At 37.1% G+C, this 17,026-nt stretch overlaps 1 protein-coding gene across 1 annotated transcript; it reads left to right on the forward strand.

Annotated features, from left to right (window-relative positions):
• The first annotated feature begins 187 nt into the window (after window positions 1–187).
• On the forward strand, window positions 188–17,016 carry ATP6V0E1 (ATPase H+ transporting V0 subunit e1). The gene is made up of 4 exons (XM_032211206.1): window positions 188–508; window positions 5,020–5,067; window positions 14,622–14,751; window positions 16,740–17,016. The coding sequence occupies exons 1-3, from the start codon at window positions 405–407 to the stop codon at window positions 14,713–14,715; spliced, it is 246 nt and encodes an 81-aa protein (XP_032067097.1). The 5' UTR covers window positions 188–404; the 3' UTR covers window positions 14,716–14,751; window positions 16,740–17,016.
• The last annotated feature ends 10 nt before the right edge of the window (window positions 17,017–17,026 follow it).

A 17,026-nucleotide genomic window follows, 5' to 3' on the forward strand; every position in this document is an offset into this window, starting at 1 on the left:
TTTGTAAGAGTATTTCGCGGTGAAATGTGTCAAACGTTAAGATGACAGAGCCACAAACGATACAGCCATGATCACCGGGAGGGGGGCTGTGAGAGTAAGAGGAACCATAAAGCTAGGTGGCGAGTTGCAAGCCGCCGGAGCAGTTGAAGGAAGGACCGTCCTGCGTTTGGCCTAGGAAGGTCACTACGCAACAAACAATATTTGTAGACTACTAGAAAAGCCGCGCTCCCAACCAGAAAGACCCTCAGCCCCCACCAAGGAGGAGCGAAGAGACTCCTTCCGCAGGCCCGTCCTACGGCACCTCCGATTGGCCAGGAAGCCAAGGCAGGCGTGGCTATCGAAAACGGGGTGTCGATCGGCCGTAGCGTTGGTTTTAGAGCCGGAGTCGGTGAAAGGAGGCAGCGATGGCGTACGGCGGCCTACTGGTGCCCATCATCGTCATGAGCGTTTTCTGGGGGGTGATCGGCGGAGTTTTGCCGTGGTTGGTCCCCAAGGGCCCTAACCGGGGGTAAGTGGCCGGGGGGAAAAGGAGGACGTCAGGGCGCGCCGCGGAGAAGGAGGGCGAGGCGGAGAAGACCCTGGCTTCCCTTCCCCCCGCTTTGGCCTGGTTTGCCTGCCCGGAGAACGCTTGTCCGGTGCCGTCTGGGGGGGGGGGGAAACGACCGGGGCTTCCTCTTGCTTGGAGAACCACCGCAACGCAGCTCCCTTTCCTTCGCTCTCCCCTCCCCCTCTCGCCGTTTTCCCCCAATCTTGTCAGCAGGTCCCGGGTGGGTGTTTGTGGGTTGCCTCTTAATCATAACACCACCACCACCACCCCAAGGGTACCCCGCTCTTTCGGCGGACCACTTGGACTTAGGGGTGGGGGAAGGAATCCTGTACGTGACGAGGCCCTTCCTCGGAACATGGGCTTCTGCCAGGCTGGCTGAAGGGGGCAGAGAAAGGGGCAAATAATAAACCATCACAAGACCGTCAGCGTCTTGTGGATGGTTTATTATTTTTTCAGGCTGCTCTTTAATTTTAAATTCCTGTTCTTACTCCAAGGGGCATGAGACAAATGCTCCGGTTAGTTCTGTCATTTCTATAGCCTACTTCTGTAAGGCTAATGCTTGAATATGAATGCATTTTAGGTAACTTCCCCTTTATCATCATTCTGAATTCTTCCTTTTCCTTTGACAGCATTAAGTCAAAACGTGATTATCGCTTTTCATTTATTTTAAATCTACAAAGCGCTTTTTTTTTTAATTGCTAAGTGGAGGTAGATGGAAGGAATGGAACAACAACAACAACAAAGGAAAACTGAGTGGTGCCTAGATGATTTAAACTCCAATTCTCATATTCCTTGCCCAGGAGGTGGTTGATGATGATTGATGTTGTTAGTAGTAGTAGTAGTAGTACTATCAGGAGAGGTTGTAGTTCAAAGGATCTTGAAGGTAAGAGATTGCTGCTCCCTACAATTAAAGCAGAAAAAAGAGCACCATTTGCAGTAGAGCAAAATAAAATTAATGTGCAAATTAGGAAGCTATTTTTTGCCACTAGAAGGCAGGCTTCTGAGAAAGGAAGGTTCAAAATTAGGCAGCTTTGGATAAGAAGACCCCACTATTTCTTCTACAGGTAGACTTAAAAAGAAGATAACATTTGGAGCAAGAGCTCCTTGGCAGTTTTCAAAGAAGAAACAGGTTCTGAGGTATTCTGGTCCAAAATTACTTGGAGCTTTTGAGAAATGTATGTAGATGAACCAATATAGAGTTGTATACTTCTTAACACAGTTGCAGTTCCTGAAGGCCACTCAATCTACTTCTCCAATTGATGTTTGAGGAAGGGATGAGTAAATATCCTGATATGCCTTCTCCAAGGAATATCTTACTTAGCTGGTCTGTGTCATAAAGTCTTGCACTTCATGTGTTGCATTGGATTTAGTTACATTGTTCTTAAGTGGGTTTTATTTCCTTGAATTTGTAGAACAGGAGTCTTTTTATGCTAAATTGCCACATGACTACCATATAGATTGTGACTGGTCACTTTTAATAAACATATCAGTTCAATGTGTGACTATATTTTATTAATAATAGATAACACAATGAATTTAAGAAAATAATCCAAAGTATAACAGAATAACAAAGTTGGGATCTTGGAGGTCTTCTAGTCCAATCTCCTACTCAGGCAGGAAATCATATACCATTTCAGACAAATAGTTATCCAATTTCTTCTTTAAAAATTCCAGTGTTGGAGCATTCACAACTTCTGGAGACAAGTCATTCCACTGATTAATTGATTTAACTGTCAGGAAATTTCTCCTTAGTTCTAGGTTGCTTCTTTCTTGGTTAGTTTCCATCCATTGCATCTTTTCCTGCCTTCAGGTACTTTGGAGAATAGGTTGACTCCCTCTTCTTTGTGCCAACCCCTGAGATATCGGAACACTGCTATCATGTCATCCCTAGTTCTTTCTTTCATTAAACTAGACATATCCAATTCCAGAAACCATTCTTTATAGGATTCCCTTTTTGGCACAGAAAATATATAAGCTTCCAAAATGGCTGTAACTACTTTTCTATCAATGCCCTGGCCTTTATAAAATTCATTAGAAAACAATAATCATAGTTAACAGATTAAAATAATTAGTTCAGTGTACAGTATTTTCTTTTTGTCTTGAATAGATTTTGAATTCTGTAGCTGAATCAACTGTCATCTGTTCTAACTGTAACCTAATTCAATGTGAGAATGATTGTTTAGATCCATGATGGTGAACCTATGGAACCATTTGTTAGGGCACACGAGGCATTGCCCTGTCAGCTCCAGCGCACCAGCTGACTTCGGCCTTCTTTTGAACAATGCCCTCCGGAGGCTTCAGCAAAGCTCCTGAAGCTCCGGAGGTGTGGGGGAAGGCTGTTTTCGCCCTCCCCAGGCTCCTAGAAAGCCTCTGGAGCCTGGGGAGGCCGAAAAAAGTGCACCAAAAGCAGGGGGGAGAGCACGTGCACATGCGCTTTGGGGTCACACACATAGCATTATGGGTATGGCATGCCCACGCACAACCCCCTTGCACTCCCACCGCTTTTGGCACACGAGCCAAAAAAGGTTAGCCATCACTGGTTTAGATGCTTGGCAGAAATATTAAGATGAATATTTTTTTTTAAAGGAAGGCAAGCATACCTAGCCATACTAGTGGTTCCCTGGTCTTTTACTTATGGAAATCAGCAAAAAAAATCATTTTTATTCCCTCGTAAGAAGTATAATTTGAACTGAAACTTTTTCTGGAAACGTTCTTACCATTGCCACGGCGCCTTTCATATAGGGTACTTAATCCTTTATAAAACCCACAAATAGCAAGGAGATAATTAGCTTGGTTCTGATCTCTGTGGCAAGAATAGCTTTCCATTAAAATTGCATAAATAATTGCTGGCCTATAATGAAAATACTGACTTTGCAATGTCTTCTATTTAGAAAAATATTTTTATCTCCAAGTGCCAGATGTTGAATAATATTTGCATAAGCTTGATCAGTCTTGGAAAAGAATGACTAAATGAATGATGATTCTCAGGACATATTTTGATGCCCTCTATTCTAAACGAAGTCTTATTCATAAGGCTTTGCAAGCAGTCCTTTTTATTGTAATTGGAATATTGATTTTTTTGTTTAAAAAAATCTGATTTAGTAAAACTACTGGAACAACAGCCAAGTCCAGTTTGGTGCAATGGATAAAACTGGGAGACCATAAGTTAGTCTCGCCTTAATTACAAAACCAGCTGCGTGATTTTGGGCTAGACACTCTCAGACAATGACAAAGCACTTCTGAAATATTATAAAACTGCAAGGACTTATCCAGACAGTTGTCAGGAATCAATGGTGACTCAAAGACATCTATAATCACTGGATTATATATGATAATGTCTCAAGATTTCATGTTTTAAAAATGTATAAATTATTTGGCTTATATGAATGGACATCATTTTATTATTTTGGATAACTTATTTTGCTCTAGTTGGGAAGGTTAGGCAGCTAACTGATAAATATACCTGCTATAGTTGCTGAGAATTTATCAGCCATAGGCTATGGATGCCTTTGGCTTCTCATGGCAAGTAGGCATATATGCAAGGTAGGTTTTTTTTTTTTTTAATGAGAATGAGTAGAGGCAGAAGAGAAATAAACCCCAAATTTGGAATGGTGGCATTTCATTCTTTGAAAACATGGTAATGGTTGAAAGATTGAGTTGTGGATCTAAAAGTTCCTGACAGCAGAATGAAAACTATTGTTGGAACAGGTTTCCCATTCTTTCTCAATGATTTGAATGAGAGAGTTTGGAAAGAAAAGCTTTTCAAACTTTCATTGTACATTTCATAGAAGTTGGCTGAATCCTAACAATTCACTTACTGTAAATTTACCATAAACATGGCCTTGTGTCAGAGTCCAAGACAAAACAATCCTTTTGGTTCCAATTTAATAAAGCAAACATCTTAGGCACATCTGTGTTAATCCCAATACTGGAAATGACATTGGAATTCCACCCAGTTAAAAGTTCATGATCTTGTCCCCACGCCCACAATCCATCACATGGTCCAATCTTCTTCTTCCATGCTGGCATCCATGCCCAGCTTCTTCCAGTCAGGTGTGAAAGTGCAGAGACAAAGGATGACCTTGACTTCTAGCAAAGAATGAAAACAATACATTCCACAATTCTACTCCTTCTTATCTCCCCTCCCATTGACTATACTTAAAGAAACAGCATAATGAAATAAGAGAAAGTGTGGCAGGCCAAAATTCTAAAAGGAATATAAATGCAGGCCTGACACCTTGTTTACTCTGAGCTATGATTATTGTATTGATTTATCCTGCAATAACCTAATGTAATCTACACTACCCTACATATTTTAACATTTAGGAACACTTTGGAAAATTATTTAATGATTATATCAGTATCTCTCACTTGTGTGTAATAAGATTAGAGAAATATCTTTTTCCCTTTTTTTTAATACCAGTTTGTAAATACGACTTCTATTTTATAAGCCATCTTTCTTCTTTCCGCAGTGTTATTAATACAATGCTGGTGATTACTGCTGTGTGCTGCTACCTATTGTAAGTATTAATGTTTTATTCTATATGTGGTAAAATCTATGCTTTAACTACAACATACCATATTTTGAGTTTAGTGTTTTGATTGTGGAATGGGAAGACTTGCATCATAGTGGATAATGCAAGAAAATGTGTATATGATATTAAGTATTGATCTGTACATGTTCAGACATGTATTTTTTGTCACTCATTGTTTTAGTCATAAAAAAGACAGCATAACATTGGTGGCAAATATATACTTATTAATACAACTTGTTCATTATTTAATATTACCTACTTTAGTATTATTTCTACTTATTTTTATTTGTTAAATGTAACTATTTTAGTAGGATTCTATATCTAGATTATGTAGTAGGAATGAAGGCTAAGTGCTTTTTTGTTCTATGGTGTTAAATACTTTGCAACAATCTCTGCATTTTAATAACCTATATCTTCTGCTATTCTTTAAATTCTCTGAATAGTTGCAGAAGTGATATTCCTAAATACTGTGATAATGAAAAGAGTAAAAACAAGCAAATAACCTGAAATATTATTGTGTATAGCACGTTTTTCTAAGCATTGGCCTTCATCTTGCCTTTATAAACTGTGAGTCATGTTGTTTATTCCTCAACGAGATTTAACTTGCTGTAGCTTGACGTAGCCTAGGAGATAGAAGTCCTACATAACTTGTTTTTTATACACATGTTGTACTTATTTATGGTTCAACAAACCCGAAGACTCATAAATATGAAGCTATGACCCCAATGACTTTTAAAAATACTCGGCATCATGATTTCTGTTTTAATGTTGCATTGAAAGAAAGTCCCTGTATTCCTTATCATTCGCTCTTAACAATTGTAGATTAACATATGAAGGATCATCGGCCACCATTTTTGAAGTACTCAGGAGATTTCCAGATCTACCTACCTACCAATCTACATACACACACACACACACACACACACACACACACACACACCATACATCTATAGTAATATTAGCCATTTTTATAGATTTATTTTCTTTTAGGCAAGCCTATTAGCAAAAGAAGGAAATTATAATATCCTAAATTCTTGGCTACCAATCTATCAGATAATATTTAAATATTTTGTATACAGCCAATACAGTGTTGAGAGATTGTGTTGGTAATAATTTAATAAACTTGGAAACATGATTGGAAATGTACGTTTCAGAAGATATGTGTGAATTCAGCATAGTTTACACCCACTTATCTTGGTAGAAACACCAAAGCTAACATAGGGTATTTCCCCTCTTCCCTTTAGCACTTACTAGTTAAGCTAGTGAGTATGAGATCTTTGTGATTGTCAGCCTCTCTTTTTGCTTGCAAGTGAATTTACTCAGTGGCTTATCCTTTGCAATAGACTGGAAGGAAGGGGCTGTTGCGTTCCTGATCTGATAGAATCCAGTATGCATGAGGGGGAAATGACCATCCACCCACCTCCATTTAATTCCCCAAAAATTGTACTTACCATATCTGTAAAAATGGCAGTGTCCAATATGTCAGTGAGAGTATTCAGTTACCCATCAAAAACATCTGGAGACAGGTCTGTTATTTGAACTTGACTGTAGTAAGTGGTAAACCAAATAGGCCCTCGAATGCAAAAAGCTGCCTTTATATTATACTGAGCCTAAGCATCTGCTTTAAACTACTGTGATAGTGAAATGATAAAACATGCATCATGACACAACACAACACAATACTTTGATTTGAGTATTGCATGCAAGTACATATATCACAGTGTGTGTGTGTGTGTTGTATTATCACAAGGCATTTTTGTTAGTTAACCACCCTCTGCAGCCATCTATGGTGACTCAGACTATTGATATAGCCAACTGATACTATTACTGATATTGGCAGGCAACAATTTGTTTGTATTTATTTAAAATAAAACTTCAAAATGCTATGAATGGAACCTTCTATATTTAACTATGTATGGACCTTTCGCCTAAAACAACTCAGTGCTTTGAGCAGAATTTTTCAGTATGTGGTAATTGTGGTAATTTCAAGATCTACAAAACAATACCATATCATATAGTGATTCTGCAGCATGAGTTACTTGCCCAAGGTAGTAATTTATTTATTGTATTTATTTAGCAAATGTTTATTTAGCAAATGCTGCTCATCCCACAAATGAGACTCTAGGCAGCAAACCACAACAAATATTTGAAACAAGTATAAGCAACTATTAATGACAAATAACAAATAAGACTTTAATAGTAAAAAAAAGAAGTTACATTGATGGAAAACATGTTGAGGTTTTTCAGATTAAAGCTCTTTTTTTTTCTACCACATCACCTGCTTTTTTCCATTTAATCAGTGTGTTCTATACATTAATTTTCTACTTTATAATTTTAGAAATAGAAGTTGTGCAACCAAGATAAAAGGCACAGCTTAGCTAGCTTGGGGAGACCAACTTTTTTCTCAAAGGAAAGCAGTAGTGCCTGCTGTATAATTCATTGCTACCAACCCAGATTTGCTCATGCAGGCACTGGAGTCAAGCTGAATTTGGAAAGCAGGTGTTACATTTGAAGTAGAGATATCTTTATTAAACAAATATCATTTAATATGGTATATTTATAATGGGTACAGCTCATTTACACAAATATAATTTTTCTACAGTTTATGAAAGCAGGGGAGGCTGTAGTACTTCACTGGCTTGAAATATGTGCAAAGTAATGATTGCTCATTCACAATAGTGAGCATGCTTACCCAACCTGACATTTTTCAGATGTGTTTTGGAGTACAACTCCCAAAATTCTTGGACACCAGATTTAGAAGCCACCACATTGGGAAAACAAGCATAGAGTAAGCCAAATACTGTCTTCCAGTATAGAACAGAATTACAACTATTTGTGTGAGTGGAAACCTAATTTTTAATACTATGGAGTTATTGTATGGGTGAAACTCGAAAAATTAAAATATCGTGCAAAAGCTCATTTATTTCAGTAATGCAACTTAAAAGGTAAAACTAATATATGAGATAGACTCATTACATACAAAGCAAGATAGTTCAAGCCGTGATTTGTCATAATTGTGATGATTATGGCTTACAGCTCATGAAAACCCCAAATTCACAATCTCAGAAAATTAGAATATTGTGAAAAGATGCAATATTCTAGGCTCAAAGTGTTCCACTCTAATCAGCTAATTAAGCCATAACACCTGCAAAGGGTTCCTGAGCCTTTAAATGGTCTCTCAGTCTGGTTCAGTAGGAATCACAATCATGGGAAAGACTGCTGACATGACAGTTGTGCAGAAAACCATCATTGACACCCTCCATAAGGAGGGGAGGCCTCAAAAGGTAATTGCAAAAGAAGTTGGATGTTCCCAAAGTATCAAAGCACATTAATAGAAAGTTATGAGGAAGGGAAAAGTGTGGAAGAAAAAGGCGCACAAGCAGCAGGGATGACCGCAGCCTGGAGAGGATTGTCAGGAAAAGGCCATTTAAAAGTGTTGGGGACTTTCACAAGGAATGAATTGAGGCTGGAGTTAGTGCATCGAGCCACCACACACAAACAGATCCTGGACATGGGCTTCAAATGTTGTATTCCTCTTGTCAAGCCACTCCTGAACAACAAACAACGTCAGAAGTGTCTTACCTGGGTTAAAGAAAAACAGACCTGGTCTGTTGCTCAGTGGTCCAAAGTCCTCTTTTCTGATGAGAAACTTTTGCATCTCATTTGGAAACCAAGGACCCGGAGTATGGAGAAAGAATGGAAAGGCACACACTGCAATATGCTTGAAGTCCAGTGTGAAGTTTCCACAATCTGTGTTGATTTGGGGAGCCATGTCATCTGCTGGTGTTGGTCCACTGTGCTTCATTAAGTCCAGGGTCAACGCAGCTGTCTACCAGGAGATTTTGGAGCATTTCATGCTTCCTTCCACAAACGAGCTTTATGGGGATGCTGACTTCATTTTCCAGCAGGACTTGGTACCTGCCCACACTGCCAAAAGCACCAAAACCTGGTTCAATGACTGTGGGATTACTGTGCTTGATTGGCCAGCAAACTCGCCTAACCTGAACCCCATAGAGAATCTATGGGACATTGCCAAGAGAAAGATGAGAGACATGAGACCGAACAATGCAGAAGAGCTGAAGGCTGCTATTGAAGCATACTGGTCTTCTATAACACCTCAGCAGTGCCACAGGCTGATAGCTTCCATGCCATGCCGCATTGAGGCAGTAATTGCTGCAGAAGGGGCCCAAACCAAGTACTGAGTACATATGCATGCTTATACTTTTCAGAGGGCCAATAATGTACAATCCTTGTTTTATTGATTGCATGTACTATTCTAAATTTCTGAGATTGTGGATTTGGGGTTTTCATGAGCTGTAAGCCATAATCATTATCATTATGACAAATCACAGCTTGAATTATCTTGCTTTGTATGTAATTAGTCTATCTCATATATTAGTTTCACCATTTAAGTTTCATTACTGAAATAAATGAACTTTTGCGCAATATTCTAATTTTTCGAGTTTCACCTGTATGTAATTCTATCACTTGATAACAACTTACTAATATGCCTTCAAGAACTTTTTAATTAGCATTTTTATCTTTCAGAGAATAAAAGGATAGTCATCATCCCTGACTGTTTATAAATCACGTTCCTTTCTTTTAATTTTCCTACTTCTAAACAGCCATGTTACACTTAACCATCTCACATAAACAGCATCTCAGTCTATATGTGTTTATTTAAGTTGTGTGAATTGAAGAATTGCAGCACAACTGTGAATACAAGTTCTCCCTAGCAAGTGATAGTAAGGTATGAGATGCTCAATTTAAATCTTCTTTGGTTATTCTGTTGTTAATAAAACATGTAAAAATAATGTCTTAGTATAAAGCTTAGGATGAAGAGCTGCTTAAGAGTTGAAATATAATGGTCACGCAATAATTTTATGTCTTTCTAACTGCACTTCCTGCTTCAGATTGCCAGCTACATAGTTAAGCTCACTTTCTATCCAGTTCTCCATTATGTTATTCAGTTTTAGCAGATAGCATTAGAAGATGGTTGTAGTAGATTTCCCCTATTCCTACATGCTGACTATAGTTCATAATTAATATATGACTTTTCTTAATAATCCTAATTTTTGTGCTTCCAATGAAAAATGCAATATTCAAACAGCAGCTCCAAATGTCACTATTGCTGTACTAATGAGGTTTCTATTGTTCCAGCTATAACTAATTATTTCAATAGATGATGAGTGAAATGTTAAGTAGTTACCTTGCTATCAAGGTATCAGCTTTATCTCCATCTGATGTTTGTCTTTAGGACCTGCATTTTACATTAAAACAAAAAATTCAGATATTAGTAACACATTCTTGCTTTTAGTTTATATATAATATTCCAGCAACATATTTTTGAAACTGCTAAAACTGTTTTATATTGTTCATGGAAACAAAGCCTAACATGACATAACTGGCACAAGGAGTTCTTCCTCTTTTTTTCATACCCTGCCTTGGGCAATGAAAGACTGTTGGAATATACTGAAGTGAACCCACATGAAAGCTGCAAACGACAGTACTGACATTGTCTAGAATTGCTCTATTTGCAGCGTGGATCAGTTTTTCTTGTGTCCAGCGACTAAATCTGTTTTTCAAGTTATAATATCTTCTATGTTCAGAAGAATTTAAACTAACTCTTGAAGGGTCCTTGGTGCTCTCTGAGCTTGCTTGTTTTCTTGCAGACATTTCATTACCCAAACTAGGTAACATCTTCAGTGCTAGTAAAGAGTGGGGTTGTCTCTCAGTTTATATTCTAGTGACTCCCCTGTCAGTGTTAGTAGGATGGTTTTAGAGTTTCTTTGGTTGGGCTGCTTACTCTTGGCTCATTTCGACAGTTCCTTGATTGGAGTATTGTTTACTAGATTGTTGATCTGACAATGCTGAAGTTGATCTATGCTTATCTGGGTGCTGATTGCTGATGGAAAGGTGTTTGGGGTTTTTTGTTCCTTTTGTGGCTTAATGATTATCTCTTTTGCACAGTATATAGATATTCTTTATGCCCATGTGGCTATTGATGGCTACCGTAATTTGTCAGAGTGCTGGGCTTCTAGAAATTAACTAGTGTTTTTGGACTTGGCTTGGTCTAGGATGGTCACAGGTTCCCAATTGCAACTATGGTTGAGTCTGTTCATATGTTGTGAAATACATATGGTATTCATGGATGTGTTTTGCCAGTATTCTGCCTGTTTGTTCTACGCAGAGGCTATTGCAGTCATTAAACTAACTCTTGCCTAAAAGGGCTGTGAGAAATCCAGGGTAATTTGGAAACTGGGTAACGTGCCCCTGAATAACATAGAAAGCTGTGTATTAGTCATGGTATTTTATTGGGGAATTCATGATAATAGATGTACTGTGCAGTATATTTGTGTTTTTGTGAGTATGCTTTTCCAAAAGTCTTAAGTAATACTAGTCCCGGTATTCAGTACAACAAAAAGAGTCTGTTTACATTTATTCAGTCTCCCACCCGCAGTCACATTTGTTTTTGTAAGCTGCTAGGAATGCATTTGCATTTTCAAAATAATCAATTTTCGGAAAACATTTCCTACATTTTTGTCATAGAATCTCTGTTAGTTTCAAAGATTACATTCCACAGTTGGTTGGAATGAAGAATTATAATTAATTATGGCTAGGAACTAAAGCCTTGTGTTTGCTTATGAACTAAACATAGACCATAGAGTGCATTCCAAGCTTTTTGATGCTGCACTACAGCACCTGATAGGAAATAAATATAGATAAGAGCAGAGACCATACCCTGTAGAAAACATTGTCTTTATCAACAACTTCTGAAGGACACTCTCAATTTTTTTGAAATATAAATTGATCAAAATACTGACTTAGACAGCCATAAGTAAATATTTGCGGTGGTACTTGCACATTATATGGTAAGAAGATAAAGAAAACATGAGGGTTTTTTTTCTAGAAAGGACCACATATAACATTGTGCTACTAGAGGTCCTACCAATTTGATGTAGGTAAAGATATCTATAATGTAGCTATCTATCCTGGTGTCCCTGCTGTCTAGCAGTAAAATAAGGAAAATGCTAATGTCTCTTAAGATCCTATATTTTGTTTTAAAGGTTAGACTCATTTTTGTTTAGTTGTTTAACATATACTTAACATTAGAAGGGGAAATTAATTAACAAAATCTAAAAATAATTAATCTTTGTATCTGTCTATGGTGGCTGTTATTTTATCCCCCATCTGATCAGTATTTTATTTTCTGGTGCAAGCATCCAGGTTTGTGTGGAATTTTCCATGACTGCGAAAGCTCTCTGCATTTATAGCAGCTCCCATTACAAAGCTGCTTTGCTGTTTCTCCTCCTTCAAAAGCATTCTAGAAATAACAGTTAGATGTACCATTGTGTTCACAAACCTGTTTTGTATACTGAACATTAGTTCAGCAATAATTCTCTACAGTTTAAAATAGATTTTAAAGTCCATTTTCAAATCTGAATTGTTAAATTGACTGATTAAAAAACAAATGTATTGCATTTTCCTCTGTGCTTTCCATTGTGAAAAATGTTTGTGTCTTAACCATGACTTCTGTTTGGTGAATGTGACCACTGCTTTGAGAAGAAAGGTCATGTATATTGTAATATACTGCTGTAATTTCAAAAGTCCCTAACAGCAATTTTGCATAACGTTATTAAAATATGTGAGTTTTTTCTTTGCAAAAGATATATGATAAAAATAATTAATTTTTCTCTTATTTTTTTTGTATCCAAGGCAAAAAAATCACCAGTAGTAAGGTGGCATACAGATAGATACAGACTCTCTCTTTTTAAAATATATATATTAAAAGAAGATCTTGCAAAACTACAGAAACATAGAAAAACTGGGAAAAAGAGGGGAAAGATAAAAGAAAAAAATGAATAACAAAAAAGATAGATATTTTAAAAAGCAAATTCCGATCATTTTTGTAGCAATTATAGACATGGTAATTACCATCTCTCCCTTCTCATTTACATATCAGTTTCCTTCTTTCCATAAACAAACCTTTGTAATCAATCCCAAAATCATTTCATTTTTTCCCCATTCTCAGTAAGAAATCTATAAAGGAAAGATATCTTAAAAAGCGAATTCTAATCATCTGTGTAACAGTCATAGATTACCATTTCCAGCCTCTCATATTACTTATCATAGTTTCCTTCTTTCCATAAACAAATCTTTGTAATCAATCCCAATCTTGCTTCATTATTTCCATTTTCAGAAAAAAAAATCTACATATAAAGTCTCTATATAAAGGAAAATAAATGTATACATTCTCAAGGCAGAATACATTTACTTAGTGATGAAAGAAATGTCCTTCTGGGTTCGGCTCCAAGTGGGGAAAAAGACACTAGAGACATGGAGGTTGCTTGGAAAGATAGTTTATTGGTGGACAGGACCACATGGCTTGAGACCTGAACAGAAAAGGTGATCATATGCTTCAGTGTTGGTGGAGAAAAGAGAAGGCAGGACTGAGATGCTGAGTCCCTGGTTTTATGCCCTCTCTGGCCTTTGATCTTGAGCTTGTATTCTGATTGATTGTCAGACTCCCATGGGGCCATGCAGGGGCAACTCTCTAGGCTGTGTTTTGAATCCAGGTTTGGTTGAGTTCTCAGATGCCATGTGGTCAGTTGGGGCCAATATTATCATGCTTTAATCCCATCCCCCTGGAGCTGAAGTGGAGAAGCCTTTATTATGTAACGTGGACTAGCTTGGTCTTCTTAATGGCCCATTGACAAAGTGGGTATGGGCAGGAAGCTACAGGCAGCTATTCTGTTTTTTAAAACACGTTTCTTACTTTTCACATCCAGATAAATATTCTGCCTTTTCAATATTTCCTAGGATATTTCATTTTTCTGGGAGAGGGCTGGGTGATAACTTCCTACATTAGAAAACGAATACAAGATAACATAATTTGATTAATAGGTCATACATGGAACTGCTGTGATGCTAAAACAGAACCATATTTCAGTAGAAGAAACTAAAGAGGTCTGCAACAAAATATTGCAGTTTGGAGTCCTCTTGCCAACTGTGTCCTTCTCGGTGGCATTCCTTTCAAATTCCTCTGAGGTTCTTATTTTCTATTTTTTGTCTCAGCATTCTGTGGCTGCTTGATACACTTACTGGCTATTTTCAGAAGCATAACAGGGAAGACTTTTCTTTTTCCTTGTACTTTTCCTTGTACTTCAGCAATTTTTCCAAGCATGTGCGATGAAGACATTTGGCTACAAGAACATAATTCAGAATCTAAAACTTGAAAATTTGGTAGGGGAAAGTTGTTGGGATGTTGAATGTGATACATCTTTAGTTATATAACATTTTATCCCTTTTAAGAAAATATTAACAAAAGGATAATTGATAGGATTAATCTATTCCTTGAAATGAAAAGGGACATTTTCTAAGAAATATATCCTGGACTTCTAAGTAAATCCTAAGACTATTATAGTCCTTTTCTTTTGAAATTATAGTTCTGTTAGTATTTGTGTAGATGCTAGACTTATTATATTTCTGCCTTGCCAATTTTTAGCCAATTCTTTAATAAATCTGCTCTTATTTTGCAGCTGGCTGATTGCCATTCTGGCTCAATTGAACCCACTCTTTGGACCACAGTTAAAAAGTGACACAATCCTGTATCTGAAGGAACAGTGGCCTTAACCATTGCGTCTTTTTCTATGGCAGTATATGAGCTAGGTAAATGCCATTTTGTTCTTGTTGGTTTTCACTATATTTATATATCTCTTTTAGTTCAAGGAGTGAATATTGTTCTCCGTGTTCCATCATTATTATTATATAGTTTTGTGATTACTTTTGTGTAAGTATGCAGCACATCTGAGATGACAGAACATAAACTGGGAGCTCAAAGCAATAATCTTGCCGAGTTAGGATAGTTATTGCATAAGATGAAACCAACTCACTTTGCTGAAAATAATAATAATCATAAACCTTGTTTTTCCTAACAACATTATTATGTAAGTGAAAAGACTTAGCTTTTCAGGCTCCTCCTAGATTTTGATTGAAGTTCATCAGACTTGGAAACTGGAATAGAATTGGTCACTGATTAAAAGAGGTTGGAGAATAGTCCAGTGATAAAAGGTTAATTATAGAAGGCCAAGGAGAGGACTAATGGAACTAACTAGAGGAATTGGTATTCTGGTCAACAGATAAAACAGTTTTTCTTTAGATCTGTTGACAGATTACCCCAACATAGTGTGCTATATGGGTTCACCAACAAAGCGCGCCCAACGAAACCGCGAGAAAACCGCAAGTTCTAAACCATGCCAACGAATGAGTGCAGAAGCGCGCCAACAGTGCGCCGACAGAAGCGCACTCTAAACCTAACCCTGAACCTAAACCTTACCTTAACTTAAATCGCGCTTCTGTCGGCGCGTTGTTGTGGGCGCGTTGATGACATTGCGGTTTTCGTGCCGCGCTTTTGTCCTGCGCGCATTTGTCGGGTCACGTGCAATATGAACATAGCTACTGTATAATATAAACTAAGATTGATGTTTATGTGCAGCTCATGGACTAAACTAAAACTTTTTTGTACCTGTTTCATAGCCACAATAAAAGAGATTTCCACTTAGAGAATTTAGGAATGGTTAGTTTTTCATATTTAATTTTTCTTTGATTCTTCCCTAATATTATTACTTTTCATATGAAAAATAATGGATATTTTCTTTTACATTACTGAAAACTATTAATAGTGTGGGTCCTTTTTGATTGTTGGCAATATCTGTGTAAATTGAATTCTAAACTTCATATTGACATACCGTAGAAGATTTTTACTACATACTTACAGAGTTATATGAGCAAGGTTTTCAGGTCTAGAAGTTAGGGAGTACTTCATGGGGAATTTGGGAGCTGGGTAATATTGTTGATCATTTGAGCAGAAATGATTTTGGGTGCGGAATAGTGATGTTTGCCCCACAAATATGATTACAGAAAGGATTATACCAAACCATGAATCTGGTTCCTGTTATAACCAGTTTAGTTTAGATAGCTATTTTGCCTTTTACTTCCAGAACTCTGATTTTTCCAAATATCTATTATTTGCTCTGTTGGAAACAAGCTGAGGAGAGATGTTATGCTTTTAATTATTCTTCCCCCTCCCTCTTGAGACAAAGCTTTAGTGTTTTCAAATCAGACATGGAATGAATTTGGGTGATGACTCAGGATTGGGGGTGTAGATTTATTTCCTATTTAAAATTTTAGTAGTTCATAAAAGTCAGGGATCATACCGTGCTTTGCAAAGAGAAACCTTACATGATGAAGCAATGATCTTCGTCATATTTGTTATAGTGAATTTGCTCTTGCCAAATAACTTTGACTTGGAAGTAAGGGGGTGTCAACAAAAGATTAACTAGGGTCTCAGTCTTATTAGTCAAAACTAGGTTCAGTTTTCATTTTAGACAGCTTCTTTTTTAAAAAAGTCAGCTTGCACCTGACTGTTAATTAATATTCATATATTGCCACATTATTGGCAGGACTAGCAATTGTATTGAAACAAAAACTAGTATTCAAGACCCAAATGATACCGTACATTAAATAAAATTTTATTTGAACTGTTGCAGTATCTTGAATATTGAAGTTTTATATCAGTCCCTCCCTCTGGAATCTTATAATTGCTTGATTTTTGGATTAAAATGCTTCTGAAATAAATTGTTTTTCTTTCTTTATAGGTTATGATAAAGTTCCTTTCATTGAATGATGCCTTTACTGTATTTTGAATCAATCCATGTCTACCTTAATGCCTGTGTTCCATTATGAAGAATATTTAACTCAGACATTTTTCATACTCCTGAAGTGCCTAACGGGTATTTTGTACCTGATTTCTGTAAAAGTTTGCTTGAATTTCAAGTGTTACAAAATGTTCTATCATTCCTATGATGGCTAGGTTTATTGACAATACCCTATATCTCACCAAGAAAACTTGGAATAAATTTCTATTCTGCTTACTTTTCTGGCT

The sequence above is a fragment of the Thamnophis elegans genome, chromosome 2 (assembly GCF_009769535.1).
Source record: "Thamnophis elegans isolate rThaEle1 chromosome 2, rThaEle1.pri, whole genome shotgun sequence".
In the NCBI taxonomy this organism is placed as follows: Eukaryota; Metazoa; Chordata; class Lepidosauria; order Squamata; family Colubridae; genus Thamnophis; species Thamnophis elegans.

Coding starts and splice junctions, on each gene's coding strand:
- ATP6V0E1 (XM_032211206.1), top strand. CDS start 405: ATGGCGTACGGCGGCCTACTGGTGCCCATCATCGTCATGAGCGTTTTC. Junction 509..5,019: donor CCCAAGGGCCCTAACCGGGG/GTAAGTGGCCGG, acceptor TTCTTTCCGCAG/TGTTATTAATACAATGCTGG. Junction 5,068..14,621: donor GCTGTGTGCTGCTACCTATT/GTAAGTATTAAT, acceptor CTTATTTTGCAG/CTGGCTGATTGCCATTCTGG.